General features: G+C 40.1%; 3 protein-coding genes across 4 annotated transcripts; 1 reads left to right on the top strand and 2 right to left on the bottom strand.

Annotated features, from left to right (window-relative positions):
- Window positions 1–214: 214 nt before the first annotated feature.
- Window positions 215–3,206, bottom strand: LOC135639031 (SAGA-associated factor 11-like). 2 transcript variants are annotated; one of them, XR_010496831.1, is made up of 6 exons: window positions 3,020–3,206; window positions 2,862–2,919; window positions 2,464–2,769; window positions 2,006–2,196; window positions 758–848; window positions 215–581 (listed from the first exon to the last, which is right to left on the bottom strand). XR_010496831.1 is itself a non-coding variant. In XM_065152736.1 (5 exons), the coding sequence occupies exons 2-4, from the start codon at window positions 2,901–2,903 to the stop codon at window positions 2,020–2,022; spliced, it is 525 nt and encodes a 174-aa protein (XP_065008808.1). In that variant the 5' UTR covers window positions 2,904–2,919; window positions 3,020–3,205; the 3' UTR covers window positions 215–581; window positions 2,006–2,019. The 2 variants fall into 2 exon arrangements, 1 of the variants encoding a protein (XP_065008808.1); XM_065152736.1 differs by lacking the exon at window positions 758–848 and having other exon boundaries at window positions 3,020–3,205.
- Window positions 3,207–3,761: 555 nt separating this feature from the next.
- Window positions 3,762–7,468, top strand: LOC135638329 (importin subunit beta-1-like). Its single transcript, XM_065151421.1, has 3 exons — window positions 3,762–3,924; window positions 4,520–6,949; window positions 7,030–7,468. The coding sequence occupies exons 2-3, from the start codon at window positions 4,536–4,538 to the stop codon at window positions 7,226–7,228; spliced, it is 2,613 nt and encodes an 870-aa protein (XP_065007493.1). The 5' UTR covers window positions 3,762–3,924; window positions 4,520–4,535; the 3' UTR covers window positions 7,229–7,468.
- A 1,423-nt stretch (window positions 7,469–8,891) lies between these two features.
- Window positions 8,892–14,738, bottom strand: LOC135639091 (probable inactive receptor-like protein kinase At3g56050). Its single transcript, XM_065152853.1, has 9 exons — window positions 14,359–14,738; window positions 14,126–14,261; window positions 12,824–12,895; window positions 11,710–11,853; window positions 11,511–11,630; window positions 10,378–10,979; window positions 10,099–10,289; window positions 9,878–10,010; window positions 8,892–9,653 (listed from the first exon to the last, which is right to left on the bottom strand). Exons 1-9 carry the CDS (start codon window positions 14,477–14,479, stop codon window positions 9,067–9,069), a joined length of 2,106 nt encoding a protein of 701 aa, XP_065008925.1. The 5' UTR covers window positions 14,480–14,738; the 3' UTR covers window positions 8,892–9,066.
- Window positions 14,739–19,013: the final 4,275 nt, after the last annotated feature.

Raw genomic sequence — 19,013 nt, 5'->3', positions numbered from 1 at the left:
TCTTCTTCTTCTTCTTCTTCTTCTTTGAGTCAAAGCATTCTTCAAAAACATGCATCTACCAACCTTGTTTCACTTGTGAAGGAGTAAAGACTAACAGTCTTATCAATGAACTTTGTCCAACAATTTTGTGAGGATATTGTACTAGTCTTCCAATTGCCGTGGTCTAATAGTTCATGTAATCAACCTACAACAGAGCAAAGTTCAAAATACCAAATGAACCAACGTGTATCGATCAGTATTTATCAGTAATTCTTCAGTCTGTCTTGATTTGTAAATTACCATGCCATGTGTCGGGACACCGAAAAGGTACCAGTCCAGTGAGCGACTGAGAGTAGGACGTAAAAAACTCAAAATCAAACATTAGCCAACTCCACCTTCTAATTGTAGATACTAGCCGCAAGCTATTCGCTCCGAGTGGAAACACAGGCAGCGCAGATTCGTGTCCACGGAAATCTTCACATTTTAAACCACGGACCAAGCACCAATTTTAGCTGCTATAGTGTATACCTCGTAGTCTTCAGAACTTTAACTTGAGAACAAGGTGGAGGCTGAAGGCAAGTCATCCTGATTTGGAGTGGATCCTGCGATGAAAAAGAGAATTGAAATATGCACTAATACCAATTAACAATAAATTGAGATTTGGCACCAAAATCCAAGCAGTAAGCATGGTGAAATAGATTACAAGATACAGATGAGCATAACTAGACAATGAACATGATATACAAACCGCAGAGATAACAGCAAGCTAGACTCTGACCTCATCATGTAACCGAACTTTTCAACTCGAGTATTCTACTTTGGTCGGGGACACGAAGAAATTAATCTAACTGAACAAAAGATATATAAACCTGCAGTTCATAAGAAAATTCTGGTCAATATGTGATTAGTTTTGAACATAACTCATGGATTTGAGCAATGTGGATTCTGGGAAATTTTAAAGCTTGGTGATGTGCTCTACTTCCATGACCGCTACATGTTTCTCGGATAAGACTACCATATTACCATGCTTAGACATCACATATATCTACTGAAAGTTAAACAAAGATCTAATCATGACAATCTGACTTGCTTGCTAAGAACAAGACCTGCATTTCATCACCAAGGGGTCAGTAATTCTTTACAATTTGGTGACTTCCTTGTCACGTACGTAATTCTTGGTGTCTGTGCACAAATGCAAATTGAGGATTGCACAGGCAAGAATCTTTTTTTCTCAAAGGTTTCTGGTTAATCAATTAAATTGTGATAAAAATTAAATTAAGTTTGTCATGTCTGATTTAACATCATAATTAAAAATGACTAAATATCACATGGTAAAATGTCATGGTTCAATTAGACTAATGACCAAATAACTTATACACAACAAGCTAAACTGAAAAGGGCAGCCCAGCACACCAGGCTCTTGGGACCTTACCATTACAATTAGAATGTATTTCCATGTCTTGAATCCTAAACAATTAGGCAACAAAGAGACAACCTTATGAACAACTTTAAATGAAAAGAGACAAATAATTATTTTAACAACTTCAATGACACATACGACTGCAGACTGCGTTTAAGAATTAAAGTTCACCCTGTTAATCATAGAGCCAATGTCAGGCTACATTATTCTTTATGCATCATATCTCTTGGTGCAACCCTTGTAATTTTTCATGGACGGATCATAGACAAATTCTAAATAGACAATAACAGTCCGAGGAAAAAAAAATCCCTTCGAGAGAAGACATTATGTGTATGTTCCCTTTATTTGGAAAATTGATTTAGTTTTCAGCTAAAAAGAAACAGCAAAGAAAGATTATCATTGGTACCACGGACATTTAAAATCATATGATTAAGACCTGCAGACGAGAATCAAGTTCTTTTAGGACATTCAAACTAACTTTGGTATGTGAGGCTGTTCAAGAAGTCTTAAAGAAATTGCTTAAGAGCAACGGGGAACACTAAGTGCATACTAGCAAGGACAATTCTTCTTGGCATTGAACATATTAAAAGGGTTAAATGTAAAAACCTTGGGAAGAGATATCAGGGCTCCTCAAACGTGTAATCCGTATACTCCTCCCCTGCTGTGGTGCCATTGGGAACTCTGTTGCTGTTGGTAGCATTGGAATAGGGCGCATAAACCGTTACAGGACTCCCACGAGAATGCCTATTTCTTGCAATTGTACTGCTCCTGGTGGCCTTTGTGCAAGCCTTTCGTCCCTGAAATGAAGCACATACAATATACCAGTGGTTAGAAATAGTCTCTCAAATCTTCCAAGAAACCAGTGGCATAGACCAATTACGTACATCTCATTGCAAGATTGTGAATCGAATGTTAACACATGTATAGATCAACCTAAACTTCAATTACTAACACACAGTAACAAAACGGCATTTGTCAACAAAGATGCCATTTTTATCAAGCAAGATGAGTTTTTTTTTTTTTTCTTTTAAGAAAAGATGAGGGAAATCAAGAACATGACTCACCTTGCCCATACACTTCTCCAAGTGAGGAGCGAACCGTCCGGCCGTGACGGGTCTGCCGCAATTCATGCAATTAAAAGTCTCGCTGGCGATGGCGGGATGCGTCTGCCCGAAGATATCGACCACGTTCTTGCTATTGGATTCACCGCTGCTGCCAGGATCAGCTACCCGGGCCTGCGCGGAGAGCCTCAGCTCCTCCTCCTCTTCTTCCAGGTTCCGGTCGAGACCTAGTCTCGCTATCCGGTGGCACTCCGACGCCACATCCACAATAATAGACTCCAGGAGATCCTCGAAACAACGAGAGGCATGCTGCACACCAGAAGGATACCCCAATCCCCTGCTTAGTAACACAGATCATACTGTGGTGTTCAAAATTGAGGATCGACCCGTTCATGGGTAACCTGAGATCGAGGGGACGAGCTGCCATCGTTGAGCGCAGACATTTTGGGAACAAGGAGGCTAATTTTACACAAGAAAACCCAATAAAAGAAGTTACGCACTCGATCAACGACCGAGAGAATGCGGTTACCAAATCTATAGCTCAACGATGGCGTTGTACCTCTCGGCGGATCCCGACGATGGCAAAAGCACCTCGATTTCAATCAGATTAGGGAGAAACAATAGCGGGGACTCCGGATCTGTTGCTGATGAGACCAACCGCCGCCTCTCTCCACGCCCACAGCCGAAGGAGAAAGCAGAGAACAGAAGGAGGACCGGAAACTGGATTGGCACTTGGAGAGCCAAAAGGGAACCAAAACTATTTTCTTGCGGAACTTGCTGCGAGTATTAAAAACAACATTAAACCGAAAACAGCAAAAAATGCTTTTTTCTTTCACGTCTCCCACTTTCAGATTTCTTATTTGCCCACGAGATCCAGAAAACACGACGGAAACGTTTTTGAAGGCTATATATATATGTATATGTATATATTAAGATCAGCGGAATTTAACGCAGTCTTGCCATCAGAGAGGTAAATAGGGGATGTTATCGGATCGGATCCATCCATCAGATGAATTCAATCCCTTATCGGATCCAAAACTAAAACTAAGCTTACGGAACACGGTGATGATCAAATTCGGAGACTTAGGGTCGGATTTACGGTTCTAGTCTATCGGGTTTACGGGCTTCGTTAACAGACCTTAGAGGGCTTTTGTTTGAGCTCTTAAATGTAGTCCACGAACAGCCCATTTAGCAACTGGATCCGAACCCAATAAGCGATCCACACGCGACTGAAGGCATTTCAAAACTAATTAGGGTTTCATCCTCCCGCCCTTCGGATCACTTCCTCCCCGTGACCGCTTCATAAACCCCCCACCCCATCCCCTCTTCCAAGTCTCCCCACTGCTTCCTTCCTTCCCCGTCACCAATCGCAGGGAACGAAGCGGCGATCTCGGTCAGATCTTGATCTTTTTCTGCGATCCCGGGAGGCGGCACATCTTTACTCCATCCCGACCAGTATAGAGGGTAACGCCCCATGATGCCTGGTCTAAGATATCTCTGTCGCTCCCTTAGATCTGTTAGATTCAATTTACATTTGAGTTAATCTCTTCGTTTCTTGTGAGTTTCGGCCTCCTGCGACAGACAACGCAGTAGGCCTACTGTGATTTGTACGACTGCAGTCTGCTTCACTTTCCTCTTTTTTTTCTTTTTACGTTCTTTGGTTAGATTGTTTTTGCTTATTGAAGTAAATATTGCTATGCATGTATGAATATACATCAATGTAGGTTTGGGTTTTGGTCGTTTCGGTGTGGATTCGTGATTGTATTTAGTTTCAACTTTCATGTAGAGTTTGGTGTTTACGCTTTTATCTGTCAGAGTTCATATCATTGTTGACAAACACAGAAACTTGTCTGGTAAGGTTTGTGGAATATGCTAGATGGGAAATTTCATATGCCAGATTGACAGAATTTGTCATTGTTAATGGGTGCATTCTGATAGTCAGATTTATTCAAGTACTTATCTGGTAATGGTTCTCCTGTGTAGTGTGTTTTAGGTTGTTGATGAAGTTTCTTCGATTTGCTAATATCCTCTATATGTTGGTTTCTGTAACCTTTTCTAGCATCATAAACACAGCGATGGAGATAACCCAGATCCTGTTGTCTGCCCAATCTCCTGATGGGCAGATACGAACTCTCGCTGAAGCAAATCTTAAGCAGTTTCAGGAACAGAGTCTTCCCCATTTCTTAGTTTCCCTGTCCGTCGAGCTATCAAGCGAACAAAAGCCTCCTGAATCTCGAAGACTTGCTGGTATTATTCTTAAGAATTCTCTAGATGCAAAGGACACCGTTCGTAAGGAAGAATTAATTCAGCGATGGGTCAGTGTGGATCCATCCATCAAAGCTCAAATCAAGGAATCCTTGTTGCGGACGCTTGGATCAACAGTGTCTGAAGCGCGACACACTTCTTCGCAAGTCATTGCTAAGGTCGCATCCATCGAGATACCCCGACATGAATGGCAGGAGCTTATTGGCCAGCTGCTAAATAACATGACTCGACTAGATGCTCCTGCACCTTTGAAGCAAGCAACCCTGGAGGCACTGGGGTATGTCTGTGAGGAAGTTTCTCCTCAGGATTTGGAGCAGGCTCAAGTGAATTCTGTCCTCACTGCTGTTGTGCAGGGCATGAACCAGGCAGAACATAGTTCTGAAGTCCGTCTTGCGGCTGTGAAGGCACTCTATAATGCTCTCGATTTTGCTCAGACTAACTTTGATAACGAGGTAGAGAGGAACTTCATCATGAAAGTCATATGTGAAACTGCTCTTTCTAAAGAGCTGGAGATCAGACAAGCGGCATTTGAGTGTCTTGTTTCTATAGCCTCTACATATTATGAGTTCCTAGAGCCTTACATGCAGACCCTCTTTGATTTGACTGCAAATGCTGTGAGAGGAGATGAGGAGCCTGTTGCTCTTCAAGCCATTGAGTTTTGGAGTTCTATCTGTGATGAAGAGATTCAAATTCAAGAGGAGTTTGGGGGAGATGAAGGTGGAAGCTCTTCCCTCCATTCTAATTTTGTAGAAAAGGCACTTCCTTTGCTTGTGCCATTGATGTTAGAAACACTGCTAAAGCAAGAGGAAGATCAGGACCAGGATGATGGTGTTTGGAATTTGTCTATGGCTGGTGGGACCTGTCTTGGACTTGTTGCAAGAACTGTTGGTGATGCAATTGTGCCCCTTGTGATGCCCTTTGTGGAGAATAATATAACCAAGGGTGAATGGCGAAGCCGGGAGGCTGCTACTTTTGCATTTGGGTCAATTCTTGAAGGTCCGTCTACTGAGAAGCTTGCACCACTTGTTCAAGCTGGACTTGACTTCTTGCTGAACGCAATGAAGGACCAAAATAGTCATGTCAAGGACACAACTGCTTGGACTCTTGGTAGGATATTTGAGATCCTGCATTCTGGGACCAGCGAGTATCCTGTTTTAACTACCACAAACCTTCCACGTATCATGTCTGTGCTATTGGTAAGTATCAGAGATTCTCCGAATGTGGCTGAGAAAGTTTGCGGGGCCATTTATTTTCTTGCCCAGGGTTTTGAGGATGCAGATTCTAGCTCATCGATGCTCACACCTTATCTTGGTGATGTTGTTTCAGCTCTCCTTTCTACAGCTGATCGTACAGACACAAGCAATGTCAGGCTTCGTTCATCTGCATATGAAACAATGAACGAGATAATTCGATGTAGCAGTACACCTGAGACCTCAAACATGATTGCCCATCTCCTTCTTGAAATCATGAATAGATTAAGCAAGACTTTGGAGCTCCAAATCGCATCTTCAGAGGACAGGGAAAAGCAAAGTGATGTGCAAGCCCTGCTATGTGGCGTCCTGCAAGTGATATTACAGAAATTGAGTAATTCAGATGAGACGAAGTCCATAATCCTTCAATCTGCTGATCAGATGATGACCTTATTTCTGCAAGTTTTTGCTTGCCGCAGTTCAACCGTACATGAGGAAGCAATGCTTGCGATTGGGGCCCTTGCTTATGGCACAGGTCCTGAATTTGCAACGTACATGCAGGAGTTCTATAAGTATTTAGAGATGGGCTTGCAGAACTTTGAGGAATATCAGGTCTGCTCAATTTCGGTTGGTGTTGTTGGTGACATCTGCCGTGCTTTGGATGACAAGGTTCTTCCCTATTGTGATGGTATCATGAGTCAACTTCTAAAGGACCTCTCCAATCCTGTGCTTCATCGGTCTGTAAAGCCTCCCATATTTTCATGCTTTGGAGATATTGCTCTCGCAATTGGTGAGCATTTTGAGAAGTATGTCCCGTATGTGATGCCAATGCTGCAAGGAGCTGCGGAGCTCTGCTCTCAACTGGATATAAATGATGATGATATGCAAGAATATGGTAATCAGCTTAGGCGAGGTATTTTCGAGGCTTACTCTGGTATACTTCAGGGGTTCAAACGTTCCACGGCAGCTGTGATGGTTCCTTATGCAAGCCCTCTTTTGAAGTTCATAGAAGCTGTTGTCAGGGATAAGAATAGGTGTGTAGCTCACTGATGTAATTTTTATCCATATTTTCTTGTGACATTTAAACATGATATCTTTTCTGGTGGCTGTCCAGGGATGAAGAGGTAACTAAAGCTGCTGTAGCGGTGATTGGAGATCTTGCAGACACCCTTGGCCCAGACACGAAGGTCCTGTTTAAGGATTGTACTTTTCATATGGATTTATTGGGAGAGTGTTTTCAATCAGACAACGAGCAACTGAAGGAAACTGCTACTTGGACTAAAGGAATGATCTACCGAGTATTAGTTTCATGAGTTGAATCCATTTTTCGCAGCCAAACATTCGCTTTTTAAGATTAACAGGGTCAAAAGGTTTCCACTTGGTCTTCAGCAGTGTACCATAGGTTCTGTTCTCATGTCATATCTGTTTCGTGTTCTCGGCAGTGTTTGTGCCACTTGGGGATAGAATATGATGGATGGTCGTGCTTGAACTTGGTTTATGATCCACTAGTTTGTGGTCAGAAAAAAAGAATTATGCTGCATAAAATTGCCTGAGATTTTGCGACTGTACTTTGTGTTCTTTGCTGACTCTTTGTTTCTGCTAAATTGATTTGGTTTTTTATTGTGAAACTTTTGCATGTCGTCTTCGTAGATCCGGTTGGTTCTTAGATGTTAGAATTAGGGAACAGTATTCAACTGTGCCTAGGAAATTTGTCTTTAGTCTTTTTTGCAAGGATGGTTCGTTGAGTTGAATTATTTTCATGGAACATCAGAATAAATAGTTAGTAAATGATTGGGTTTTTAAAGAGTGCCAACAATGCATTAGAATGGATGGATCGATCATTATTATTTATTTATGTTTGCTTGTATAGTCATTTGATAGTATGCTTTGTAGGTCCTTCATAATTTGAATGAGGTTATTTGATCTTATGTGGTTATGTATCATTAGTGTATTTTATAATATTGTGTACAAGGTTATAAATAAGATGTTTGATGTAATATTTATATATATTTATGTATTTCAATTTTATTTATAGTTTATGTACCATGTAGAGGGTTTGTAGTATGCATCACAATCTCATTTTGATTGGCTTTTATGATCATTTCAAATTTATAAACGTATATTGTGTATAATCATTGTGGTAAGATTATCCAGGTAGTTATTTTGGTGATTTTCTAGTTCGATAGAATAATGTAAAATATCAGAGGTAAGATTATCCAAGTAGTTGTTTTGGTGGTTTTTTAGCTCGATAGAGTAGTGTAAAGTATTAGCTAATAAACTTTGGTTGTTTTTTTATCGTTTTAGGTTTGTAAACATATGTTATATATAATCATCGCACAAAGATAAAATTACTTGAAAATAGATAGTACGAAGTGTCAATAAGCACAACATATAGGAGCTTCCTGAGTGGGACATGGTTAGATGGGCCTTTGGGATAGCGTCTAAAGTTGGTTCGCTATCGTGTTCTACAATAGTATTATATGGGCACTTATGAGGTCTTCTGGTTACGACAGATCACCTTAGATCATTTATCGTGTCATCGTTCAATGCTTACGAAATTTATATATATAATTTATATTATCTATTAATATTTACTGAAATGACTACTTGTGGATCACAAGCTAAATATTTTCTCTAATCATCTTCTCAATTATACGTCTTTAAAGGACTATAAGAGATTTCAAAAAGATTGACTCAAATAAGATACCGTACGATTTAGATAAAACCAATTGAGTCTGGTAGGTAATTTTCATTCGATTTAGTGTTGGATTTGATAATGTTACAAAACAAAGTTCCATCAGCTCTTTTGTCTGGCGTCCATTGGCGGCAAGCGGAGGTCGATGAAAGAGGATATTATCATCGTTAGGAAGAACGATCGAGGAGATCACAACAGTGTGAACATTTTACACTTCTGTAATCTCAAGAAAGATTACATTTCACAATGAACGATTACAACAGTATCAAACAGGATTACCATAAGCACAATGAACGATGAGACAGTTTAAATCTTCAGAAGTGTGAACATTTCACAAACACCTAGCAAACGAACATTTTGCAGGAAATACAACACCATGCCTGTACATTTCTCATTTCCATGTCATGGTAAAGCATTCAATACATACAGCCAATACAACATAACCACTTCCATTCTTTAGTTCCCTTCGGAAGATATAATCTCGAGCTCAGCCCACCACAGTGGCGACACTTTTGGAGTCGCTCCATCGGGTGGCATTGCTGTGATGTCCCTCATTCGCCTTGTGACCTCTGCCATTGTTGGTCTTTCCTTGGCCTCTAGGTGAATGCAGCAGCATATTACTTTGCACAGTGCATCACAAGTTTCTTCATCGAAGGATTTGAGAGTCGGGTCGATCAAGTCTTTGAAGGGCTTTTCACCATTTAGAAAGCACAAAGCCCACTGCTCAAGTAGATCGTCCTCCTCTGAGAATGGAAGCCGGCCTGATAATATCTCTAATAGAAGTATGCCAAATCTATGCACAATACTCTCTGCGTCTGACAAAGGACTTGAGCTTCCAGACCCTGATCCAGTATCTTTTGATTCACTCCAGAATTGCACGTCCGATACCTTAGCAGCATAATCATCTGTTAGGTAGATGGTCGATGAGTCTAGACTACCGAGGATGATAGGAGGGTTAAGCTGATGCATGTGCTCTAGACAATATGCTATTCCCATGGCAATCCTCAGCCTCGTCCGCCAGTCCAAATGCTCTGCTTCTTTTACTGCAAATTACACCGAAGCCTGAAAGCAGTGCTCGCGATCCCAAAAAATAGCAATAAGATTGTTTTATGAGAGACTACAAAATGACGATATTATAGAAAACCTGGCCATGGCTAATCAGGAGATCTGTGCTATATAGCTTGAACTACAGCAAGAAAAGTAAACTATTCTTCGACTAATATGTTTTCTAGTGTATGTTAGGTTTTACAACAAAAAAAAATGTTACCATGTAGATGTTCAAAAAGTGTCCCATTCGGAGCATATTCAAACACCATCATCCTGCTGAAAGGCTCGCTTTCCTCACAATACCCAAGCAGGTTCACAAAATTCTTGTGGTTCAGTTTGGAAAGCATTGTAACCTGATAGACATGGCCAACTTTCGTTAGTTGGATGCCATAGGCACTACAATATGTTTTTACTGAGAGATGCTAGTAGAATGCAGCTCACCTTTTTCCTAAATTGAGTTTCGGATTGCTTTGACCAATCCTTTGCAGATTTGACCACAGTTGAAATCACTGCAATTTCAACACCACTTGATAATGTCCCCTTGTATAGCATGCATCCTGATAGGGAACCAATGATATTGCTGAAGTCTTCACAAGCTGCTACTAGTTCGGACCGTTTAAGTGCAGGTACGCCTACAAGTTTGAGCAATATTTTGGGTTTGGGTAGGGAAAATATAAATGAAACACAAATAGCAGCAAACAGAAAGTACGAAAGAACTACCTGTCACAAATGCTTTCTGCAATTGGCCACTTAAGCCTGTTGCCCAGGGTCTAATAGTTACGACCTTGTTGGCTCGCCAGCACAGAAGGTACACTGCAGATATGGCAAGTAGAAATGAAACAGCACCGGCTATCGACGACAATACCCACAATCTTGCATGTTTTTTGTGTGTGTTTGCTGCTGCTGCTGGACTGATGATGGGGGGTGGAATTAAAATGAAGACAGGGGATGGGGCAAGATCAGATTTATGTTGATTATATGGTACTGATGTTGGGGGTTCGATTACTGGTGCAGGAGCAGGCGCATGATGGCTACTTGGAGATGATGGGAGGGTAATTGATGGTGCAGATGCTGATGGTGATGGTGATGGTGAAACTACCGGTGCATGTGTTGGGTGCAAGAAAGGTAACCTAGAAGATGTGTGTGAGTTTTCTGGGGGCACAGAAGATGAAGATGGTCCAGCTGAAGGTGTACGTATATCGATGTTAGTCTTGTTTCTTTTACGGTGCCTGCCGTTATGCAATGATGCCGGTGCTGGTGTTGCTGCTGGCGAATGATTTGCTAGTTGCAGAAGTCTCCGAATAGTTGCATTTTTGAGGTTTCTACAACAGAAAAACAATATAAAGAAAGGTAGCACAAGAAAGAACATGCTCATTTCCACTAATAACATTTTTTACTATAGTTGTATCATGTATCATGACATAGTGGATTTCCAATCACAATCTCTCACATTCAAACTTCTAATAAGTTTCATCTTTAGTACAGAAAAAATATATGATATCACACAAAAAATGATCCTCAAAGATTCACATGAATCCAAATCAAGCTATTGCGATGCTTAAATCAGAGACCAAAATCAACAAGATTATGACTTTTCATTACCCCTGAAGACATTGCGAGACAATGGTTTCTCATGACTAATGCAGACATAACAAAATGATCCAAGAACAAACATTGGACTCTTGATGACATAACAGAATGATCCGAGGAGAAGAATCTTTTGTTGAGTGTGAACAATGTTCGATACACGATAATCATTTACTAGGAAATCATTTCCTAAAACTCAATCACAGAAAACACAAGTTATTAAAAGTAACTTCAACCTATATTATGTATTTTTAATAAGACAATACCTTGTAATTAATCCCTTGTTTGATGATAACATGTGTTCGTCAAACTGAACCTCCGAAAGAAAATTGAGTTCATGAAGTACCGATGACATGCTACCGACAAATCCATTGTCTGTAAGTATGCTGCAAAATGAAACCATGAACATGACATTCTCACCATCGGAATGCAAAAGCTTTGACTCGAAAACTACTCTCTACTCACAGAATTCTCAAGGATAAAAGATGGCTCAGAAAAGTTGGAAGTGGTCCTGTCAGATTGTTGTGCCCCAAGTCCAAGACCTCCAGATTCTGCAAAGCTGATAACTCCTCTGGGATGACTCCGTAAAATGAGTTATTATTTAAAATACTGCAGGAGTAAACAAGTACAAGAAAACTTTAGGAAGAAAGAAGGCATGCAAAACTCTTTAGTCAATGGCATAATTTGGTTGTTCAATATTTCAGATATATTCCCAATTAATAAAGTATCTTTAAACAGGAACTATTATTAAATTTATTGGGTATTCTATTGGATGGTCTCGACCAAGGGATTTTGTAAAATCAGAGGACAGAAACCAAGAAGGATTCATGAGTCTTAAGTCAATATTGAAGAGAATAATGTTCCAACAGCCCTACGTTGTTTAACTCATGATCGGACCTTCAGCTCTGGTTGGGTGGCTCCATGTAGGATTACCATCTGGATCCAAAGAATCACTTGCAGTGAAAGATTTAGATAACTTGGACCAAGCCTATGTTCGAGAATTTTTGAAATTTGATGGCCATTAAAGAACAGCCAGCTGAGCATGGAGCTACTAGATTTGATCTATCAGTTTAAACTACAAAATACCATAACTTAAGGCTTTAACAACAAGCCAAAAGCAGAGCAGAAGAAACTTCTTAATAAAATCTTTATAGCAAAATACTACACTTGATATGGAAGCTTTACAAATAAATACTTTTATATACGATATAATGAACTTCGTTTCGCATTTCTTCTATTAATGTCATCTTATTCCCTATGGGAAACTAAACCAAACAAGACTGCATTAGAAGCAGAGGGGGAGGACATTATGGCCATTGACTTCATGGGAATCATGACCCTTGATAAAAACAAACCACAAGAAATAATATTTATATCAAGGACATTTGATCTTAAAGGTTTCTTGCATGTTTCCCTATATTGGCAGGGAGCCTCTGAGATTCACAACCATTCCAACTAGAAAATACAAAATGTTTGTACTTTCTCCTCAGTTTTAACCACTATTCCCAACTTTGACTACATTTACTTGTTAGATGAACAAAATGGTGCATGTGTACGTTATTAATTAAAAAATACTTACAGAGACTTCAAGTGAATAAGCCTTCCAAGTTCAGGTGCAAGCTTTCCTTTAAGATAAAGATCTTTCAAATTTCTGTGAAAACAGGATGTATATTAGAGAAATTGAAAACAATTATAATTAATTCTAAGGGTGACATTGTTTTGTTCTTTATGCCAGGAATATAATGGGAGGATGTTTTCAATTTTATGCTCTTCCATTAGTTAGGAATAACAAGGAAGATAAGAGTCGCATATAATAAAAACAGAGCAGCATAACAAAACAATAAAAATAAGGAGTTGTGTATATAAATGCATCTATTTTGAGTCTATCATAAAAGGGCCTGTCCCTCATGCCAATCAGTCCTGCCCAAAACAAAAGTGCCCTATTAGAAGAGCACTCCTATCATAAGAGCAGGTAACAGGAAGGGAATGTCATCCAGAGTTTATTTTCTGGTACTGGCAACTATGCCTGAATTCAAACACAGGTTTAGGGCCCGTCTAATGTGTTACCAAAAAATTAATTTCAAGAATGAAAAAGAAAAGAAAAGTATAACAATAGCTTTTGCCTGTTCCCCGTTTGGAAATGTGTTTCCAAATTTTTCTATCGACACTTCCTTTACTATACAACCACTCGCCATGATCACCCTCCACTTCTTGCCATCGTCGCTTATAACTGCCCTTTCCAGCGCCAAAATTCAGTAGCATCACCACTTTTGATGCTCTGCCACCACCACTGCTCACCACCAGTTGCCGCCATCGTTGCCAGCCAATGCCACTCCCTGCTACTTGCTGCCTACCCTCTCGACCACTATACCACTCCAACCACTAGTTGATAGATCATATACTAATGACCACCATGTTTTATAGTAAGGCATCGTTATAGAAAAGCATATGCACGATGAAGGGTCATATGCTACTTATCTCCCAAGCTCCTAACTATATGTTGCTATTATTGACTTGCATGGATGTCATAGTCATGTTCATTCTGCATTCTACTGGTTGAACAGGAAATGATGATTAATTCGTAATCAATTTCTTGAGATTCTACTGCGGACAGATATAACTGTAAGGATTTGACAGGACAGTTTTCACTGGCTCTAGATTTACGTGTAATGATTTTTAAAAATTTTCAAGTTTTTCTAACAACATCAGCTGAATTTTCAGAACTTATATTGATGATGAAATTACGGGAAAAAAATAATGTATTTCTAGCATTAAATTTGTTTCGATCTGAACAAAGAATTGTTGTATTTCTAGCATTAAGAGAAGAGAATACTGTGACACACAAACCAGGTAGATGATTGAGGAAAACTGTATTACTCACAGAGCTACGACTCTTCCTGCGTCGCACTGAACGCCAAACCAAAAGCACGAATCCACCTCCTCTGCTTCTTCCCAGTCTGCCAAAGCTCCGTACGGATCGAACTCCATGTTCGCTTTAAAGCTCAAGAGCGCCCTCGCTACCACACATCCAAAAAAAACCTCAAATCCCACTCTCACTCCAACAAAAACCAAACCCTAAACACAGGGAAACCAAACGAAAAATGAAGGACACACCGTCGTCGTCGATCGACGCTCCAAGTTGCAGTCTCCAGAACAGCAACGACGCAAGCAGCAGCCAGGAGAGCAGGGGAATCCCCCGCTCCCCAGTCACCAAGTCCGACACTTTCGGTGTCATCAGCACGAAAAGAGAAATCTCGGGAGAGAAAAACCCGGGCGAGGGAGCTGAAACCAAGGGGTCGGAAGAAGCATAAGCAGAGAGACGGGAGGTGCAGACTCCGGAGGGAGGGCGACGCGAAGCGATGGTGCAAGCGCGCAGTCGGATCTTTGGACCTGCGTTTGGTCGATTGCGGCGATCAAAACGCGGTCTTTGGGTATTAATGGGGTAGGGGAATTGGATCAGGCGTCTTTATCTCGGAAAGTAATAATGATGGAGGCGAAGGGAAGTTGAGAGACGGGGAGGGGATAGGAGAGAGGTGAGATGTTCCTACTTTTGTTTTTTGTTTTTTTTTTCTCTGTTTCTGTTACTCTTCTTTTTTTTTGTTGTTGGAAATAAATGATGGGTTGACTTGTAAATTATGTGAAGTTTTTGAAAAGCCAAAAGGCACGTTAGAGTTAGCGTACATTTGCCGGATGTACGGCCGGTGTGTCAGAATACAGCGAGAAAGGAGGACAAATGGGACTTCATTCTGTGATGGGTGACATGAATCACATGATGAGGAGTTCTTAAGTGGGGCCAAACCATCGAAATCGATGATGTATGAGAGGTATTCGACCCGTATTTGTGGTTCTTTTGAAGGCTTCCTACATGTATACACCATCGAAATCGATGGTGTTTACAAGGTAGGATTTCCCCCTGTACGATCAACAAAAGACTTGCATGATGTAGAAAAAGTATTCATTATATACATATATTAAGAAGCAAAGTTCTCCAATGTGTATTGATCCAATCAAATGACTACCATTAATATAAATGTTTGACTTTATCAGTGTCAATCAAATAATTATACGTGCATTAGTTTGTATATCAAAATTGAAGAAAAGGAGATAGAAGATTGGATGGATGTTCAACAACCGGGCTTCTACACCCACCAACAAACTACCTACATCCCTTAGTTCAATTATAATTTCTACCGCCACCAAATAAAATATATATGAGATCCACATATAACGCGTCACCAACCGATGCCAAAAATATTGACATATATGAGAAGGTTGTGTCCCTTCTAATCTTCCTTGTTCTTGAAGAAAGAGGACATGACCCGTAAAAGTAGATATATTCGCTTTCGATTGACGAAGCACCGACATGTAATGATACGAAGTGATCGATGTTGATCACCGACGTCACACCATCCAATGGCAACCTATGATTCTTCATATCGGAGAATTAGCATTATAAAGAATCACGTATGGTAACAAACTAGTATAAACGAAATGATGTTGTCCTATTCTATTGGTTTGAGGTTGTAAATGTTATCATCTCAAATGACGTGCATGTATGACACGATGAAATTGGAAGTACGCATTAGCTTCTCCCGGTGAGCTGACGACGAAAGAGACTGAATGGAATAATATGTGGGGCTGATATATTGGGCATTTAGCAGAAAGATGTGTAGATCTGGTGGATTCTCTCTCTCTCTCTCTCACGAACCCTCTCGGTCATATGAATCAATCATTCTGAACTGTAGTGCAAGCAACGCCGTTTGTTTAACTGTTGCTTTTCTATAGGATGTGATGAGGCCATCATCATCAGCTACTCTTCTTCCACTTGGAGAATGGGGTCAGCGAGGAGGCTTGTGTTTCATCGATCAAGATCCACCTGTCGGCAAATTGTTCAAGAGTAGTGGAGATGGGAAGCATTGGGAAATGTCGACAAATGTACTACCACCTTCTTTTAGGTGGTAGGAATTGATCAACAAAGGGAGAATGGTGGTCCGAGTCAATCAGATGGCTGCCTGCGAACGAGCAAATTAGTTTCCTTTTCAAGGGCTTTCTTCCTCCTAAAAAAGACAACCTTCTTTTTCCTTTTTGCATTGTGAAGTTCGTGTTGTCGTCGTCACTAAGTTTTCTTTGTATAACTTTTGCCTTGTGTTATACAATTCATACAAAAATTATTATTAAAGTTATAAAAAGATTAAAAGGTGTTAAATGGAGATCTCAAGTGAAAAGAGAAAATCGAACATAGGAGTCTTCGGTGGAAAAGAAAATACAATATATATATATATATATAAGGTATTTATAAGAGTACATTAATTTCAATAAGGACAAATGAATATTCTATCATAAAAGCCGTGTGTTATTGTACTTGTGGGTTCAGATGTTTAGGCTAGACGAATATTAAACTTTGTAGACATTTTCGTATAGGGTAAAGACGCGAAACGTGGCACTATAATCCGGCTCGCGCATATGCATGCGTTGACATAGACAATTCCTCTTGGTTGCATGTCAATTCCTCGTCAACATCATGATCTAAACACTGTTGGTGGGACATCCAAGATGCAACTCATCACATCGATCAACTCTTTTGTCCCATATCGATTTTGAAGAAATGCTATTGTCCGTCCACGGTGTAGCAAAACAAAGAAAAGCCAGAAAGGCATCGAGCCTACTACTTGGTGTAGATTGCGTTTGTAACATAGGTTACATAAAGCTTCATGTCTATACCAAAGTTGCACCCTCACCGAACATGATACAATTTTCTTATGGCGAATAAATCAAAACTGAAGGAGGTTTGTAATCGAACGTCTTCTATAAACCATTAAATTATGCACCATTACTAACATAGTCTATTTGCCTATGCTACTGATTTAATATATCACGTAGAAATTGTAATTTATAAGGTCATGATTTGTGATGACTATCATATAGATTAACAATGTCAAAGATTTGGGCATTTAAGTTCAATGTACCTATTTGCTTACGTTTGCTTATTTAATACTTCCAATTAGCCTAAGAAAATTCTTTTCCTAATTGTACCTGTCTATATATCATTTATTTGTATTTTAAAAGTTAGTGCAGAGATATGGAGACAAGAATCTGGTACTTGTGGAAGAGCAATAGGGTAAGAAGGAACATGTAGTGCAAGTTGGATAAGTTGTCATTCCTCTGGTTCTACCATATCAGAAATTTTCAGGATGTTCCTAAAAGTTAAACATGGCCCCTCCATTTGGACTCCCTTTTAAAACAAGGTGTGATTATGGTAGACTTGGATCATACAAGTGGCTCAGATAATGATCAAGCTAGAATCTGATCATGAACGGTGACGTACATTGATCCTTCCAGAGGAATTAGCAGGGAAACACCCCTGTCATGATTTCTAGGTGCAAAAATCATGGTGCAAAAATATTTTGTTTTAATACGAAGCAATAAAGTTCCAAATTAAAGTTAAAAACATCGTAGTAAACCATTGACAGATCAGAGACTACTTAAGCTACGAGTTCAAATAAATGTTCACGAGAAGTTCTAATTTTGATTTGGTCTTGTCAACCCTAGAAACTTCCCGTGGTAGTATAATCTTCACAGCTTAGGGTTGAAATGATCTGCATCACATATGCATTTAAGTAATATGATGCACGCCAACTTAATGTCAAAGGAAAATGCATTGGTCAGACCAAGAGCCGCCCTTTATGAAAGTTGAACCGGCTCGACTCGTCATATATGGTGTGCTAGTGCTCAGATCATAAACTTCATTGTTGAATATTCCAGATAGCAATGTTCTGAACTAATATGCCCGCCATCTCCCTCTCTCGCGATGAGTCACACACACGTCCATCCGTCGCCACGGATGGGCGAGGTGGGAAAGAAACATGTCGAGAAATTATTAGTCTTTCATCTATGGGTCAGCACAGAGACGGCTCAGATAAGCCTATTGTTCGGCGAGCGGTGTATGGTGATGCGGGGTATAGTTTGGGATGCCGATTTACATCTTCCCAGTTTAAACCCTCCCATTGGAAAGCCTAAAAATATTAGCAAGATGACCAGGACCATGCGACGTGCCTGCCTGGACCAGATGCAGAGGTAAACGGCGGTTTTGGTTTTGGCAAGTGATGGCCCGGCCCATGAGCAGTTCGAAATTTGAACTACACGGAGAGAATCGTAGCATCTTATGATTCCCATCATCAACTGAAAAAGGGAAATTTAGCTCGCTATGTGCAAGACGAAGTAGAGGAGTCAGTTCCTTCCACCGCTGTCTTGCTTTCTTTACTTTGGCTGGGTGTTTGTTGGACGGGTGGCGAGGTTCCCGTGTATGTGGTGATTTGGGTTTAGACTGCTAAAGGTTGGCGAGGAGTATGTGGTGATTTGGATTTAGAAACCAGTGCTTGGTCACTCTGGTTGGGGAATAGAGGAATCGTTGCGTTTGTCTGTGGGGGAAGGTTTGGTCTGCTATTATATCATTGCCTGTCTATGCTAGTATATGGTTGTTAAGGTGGAAAGGCAAATCCTAAGCACCATTTATCAACATCCTGTCTACCAATCTAACATCCTATGGTTATTGCCCTGAAGCAAGCCAAATATTTGTTTTCAGGCTGTAATTCTGCGATTTTATAGTCTTCAAAATACTTGAGATGTAAGGCTCAAATTACAGTTACTATCAAGTCAAAAACAATTGAATGCGTGAAAGTAAACTAAGTTAAAGATTTTCAAAGAAGACTTGTAGTTTCGATTTTTACCTTTTCTTTCCTAGCAAGAAATGAGCTGCCCCATTCTGCTAC

Source organism: Musa acuminata, chromosome BXJ3-5, assembly GCF_036884655.1.
Source record: "Musa acuminata AAA Group cultivar baxijiao chromosome BXJ3-5, Cavendish_Baxijiao_AAA, whole genome shotgun sequence".
In the NCBI taxonomy this organism is placed as follows: domain Eukaryota; kingdom Viridiplantae; phylum Streptophyta; class Magnoliopsida; order Zingiberales; family Musaceae; genus Musa; species Musa acuminata.
Note: the sequence above shows the minus strand (reverse complement) of the source record. Positions and strands in the feature narration are given on the sequence as shown.

Coding starts and splice junctions, on each gene's coding strand:
- LOC135639031 (XM_065152736.1), bottom strand. CDS start 2,903: ATGTCTGCGCTCAACGATGGCAGCTCGTCCCCTCGATCTCAG. Junction 2,770..2,861: donor GCTCGTCCCCTCGATCTCAG/GTTACCCATGAA, acceptor TCTGGTGTGCAG/CATGCCTCTCGTTGTTTCGA. Junction 2,197..2,463: donor TGGAGAAGTGTATGGGCAAG/GTGAGTCATGTT, acceptor GCTTCATTTCAG/GGACGAAAGGCTTGCACAAA.
- LOC135638329 (XM_065151421.1), top strand. CDS start 4,536: ATGGAGATAACCCAGATCCTGTTGTCTGCCCAATCTCCTGATGGGCAG. Junction 6,950..7,029: donor GTTGTCAGGGATAAGAATAG/GTGTGTAGCTCA, acceptor GTGGCTGTCCAG/GGATGAAGAGGTAACTAAAG.
- LOC135639091 (XM_065152853.1), bottom strand. CDS start 14,479: ATGACACCGAAAGTGTCGGACTTGGTGACTGGGGAGCGGGGGATTCCC. Junction 11,631..11,709: donor CTTTTATCCTTGAGAATTCT/GTGAGTAGAGAG, acceptor TTCATTTTGCAG/CATACTTACAGACAATGGAT. Junction 10,290..10,377: donor GCAGAAAGCATTTGTGACAG/GTAGTTCTTTCG, acceptor TCAAACTTGTAG/GCGTACCTGCACTTAAACGG.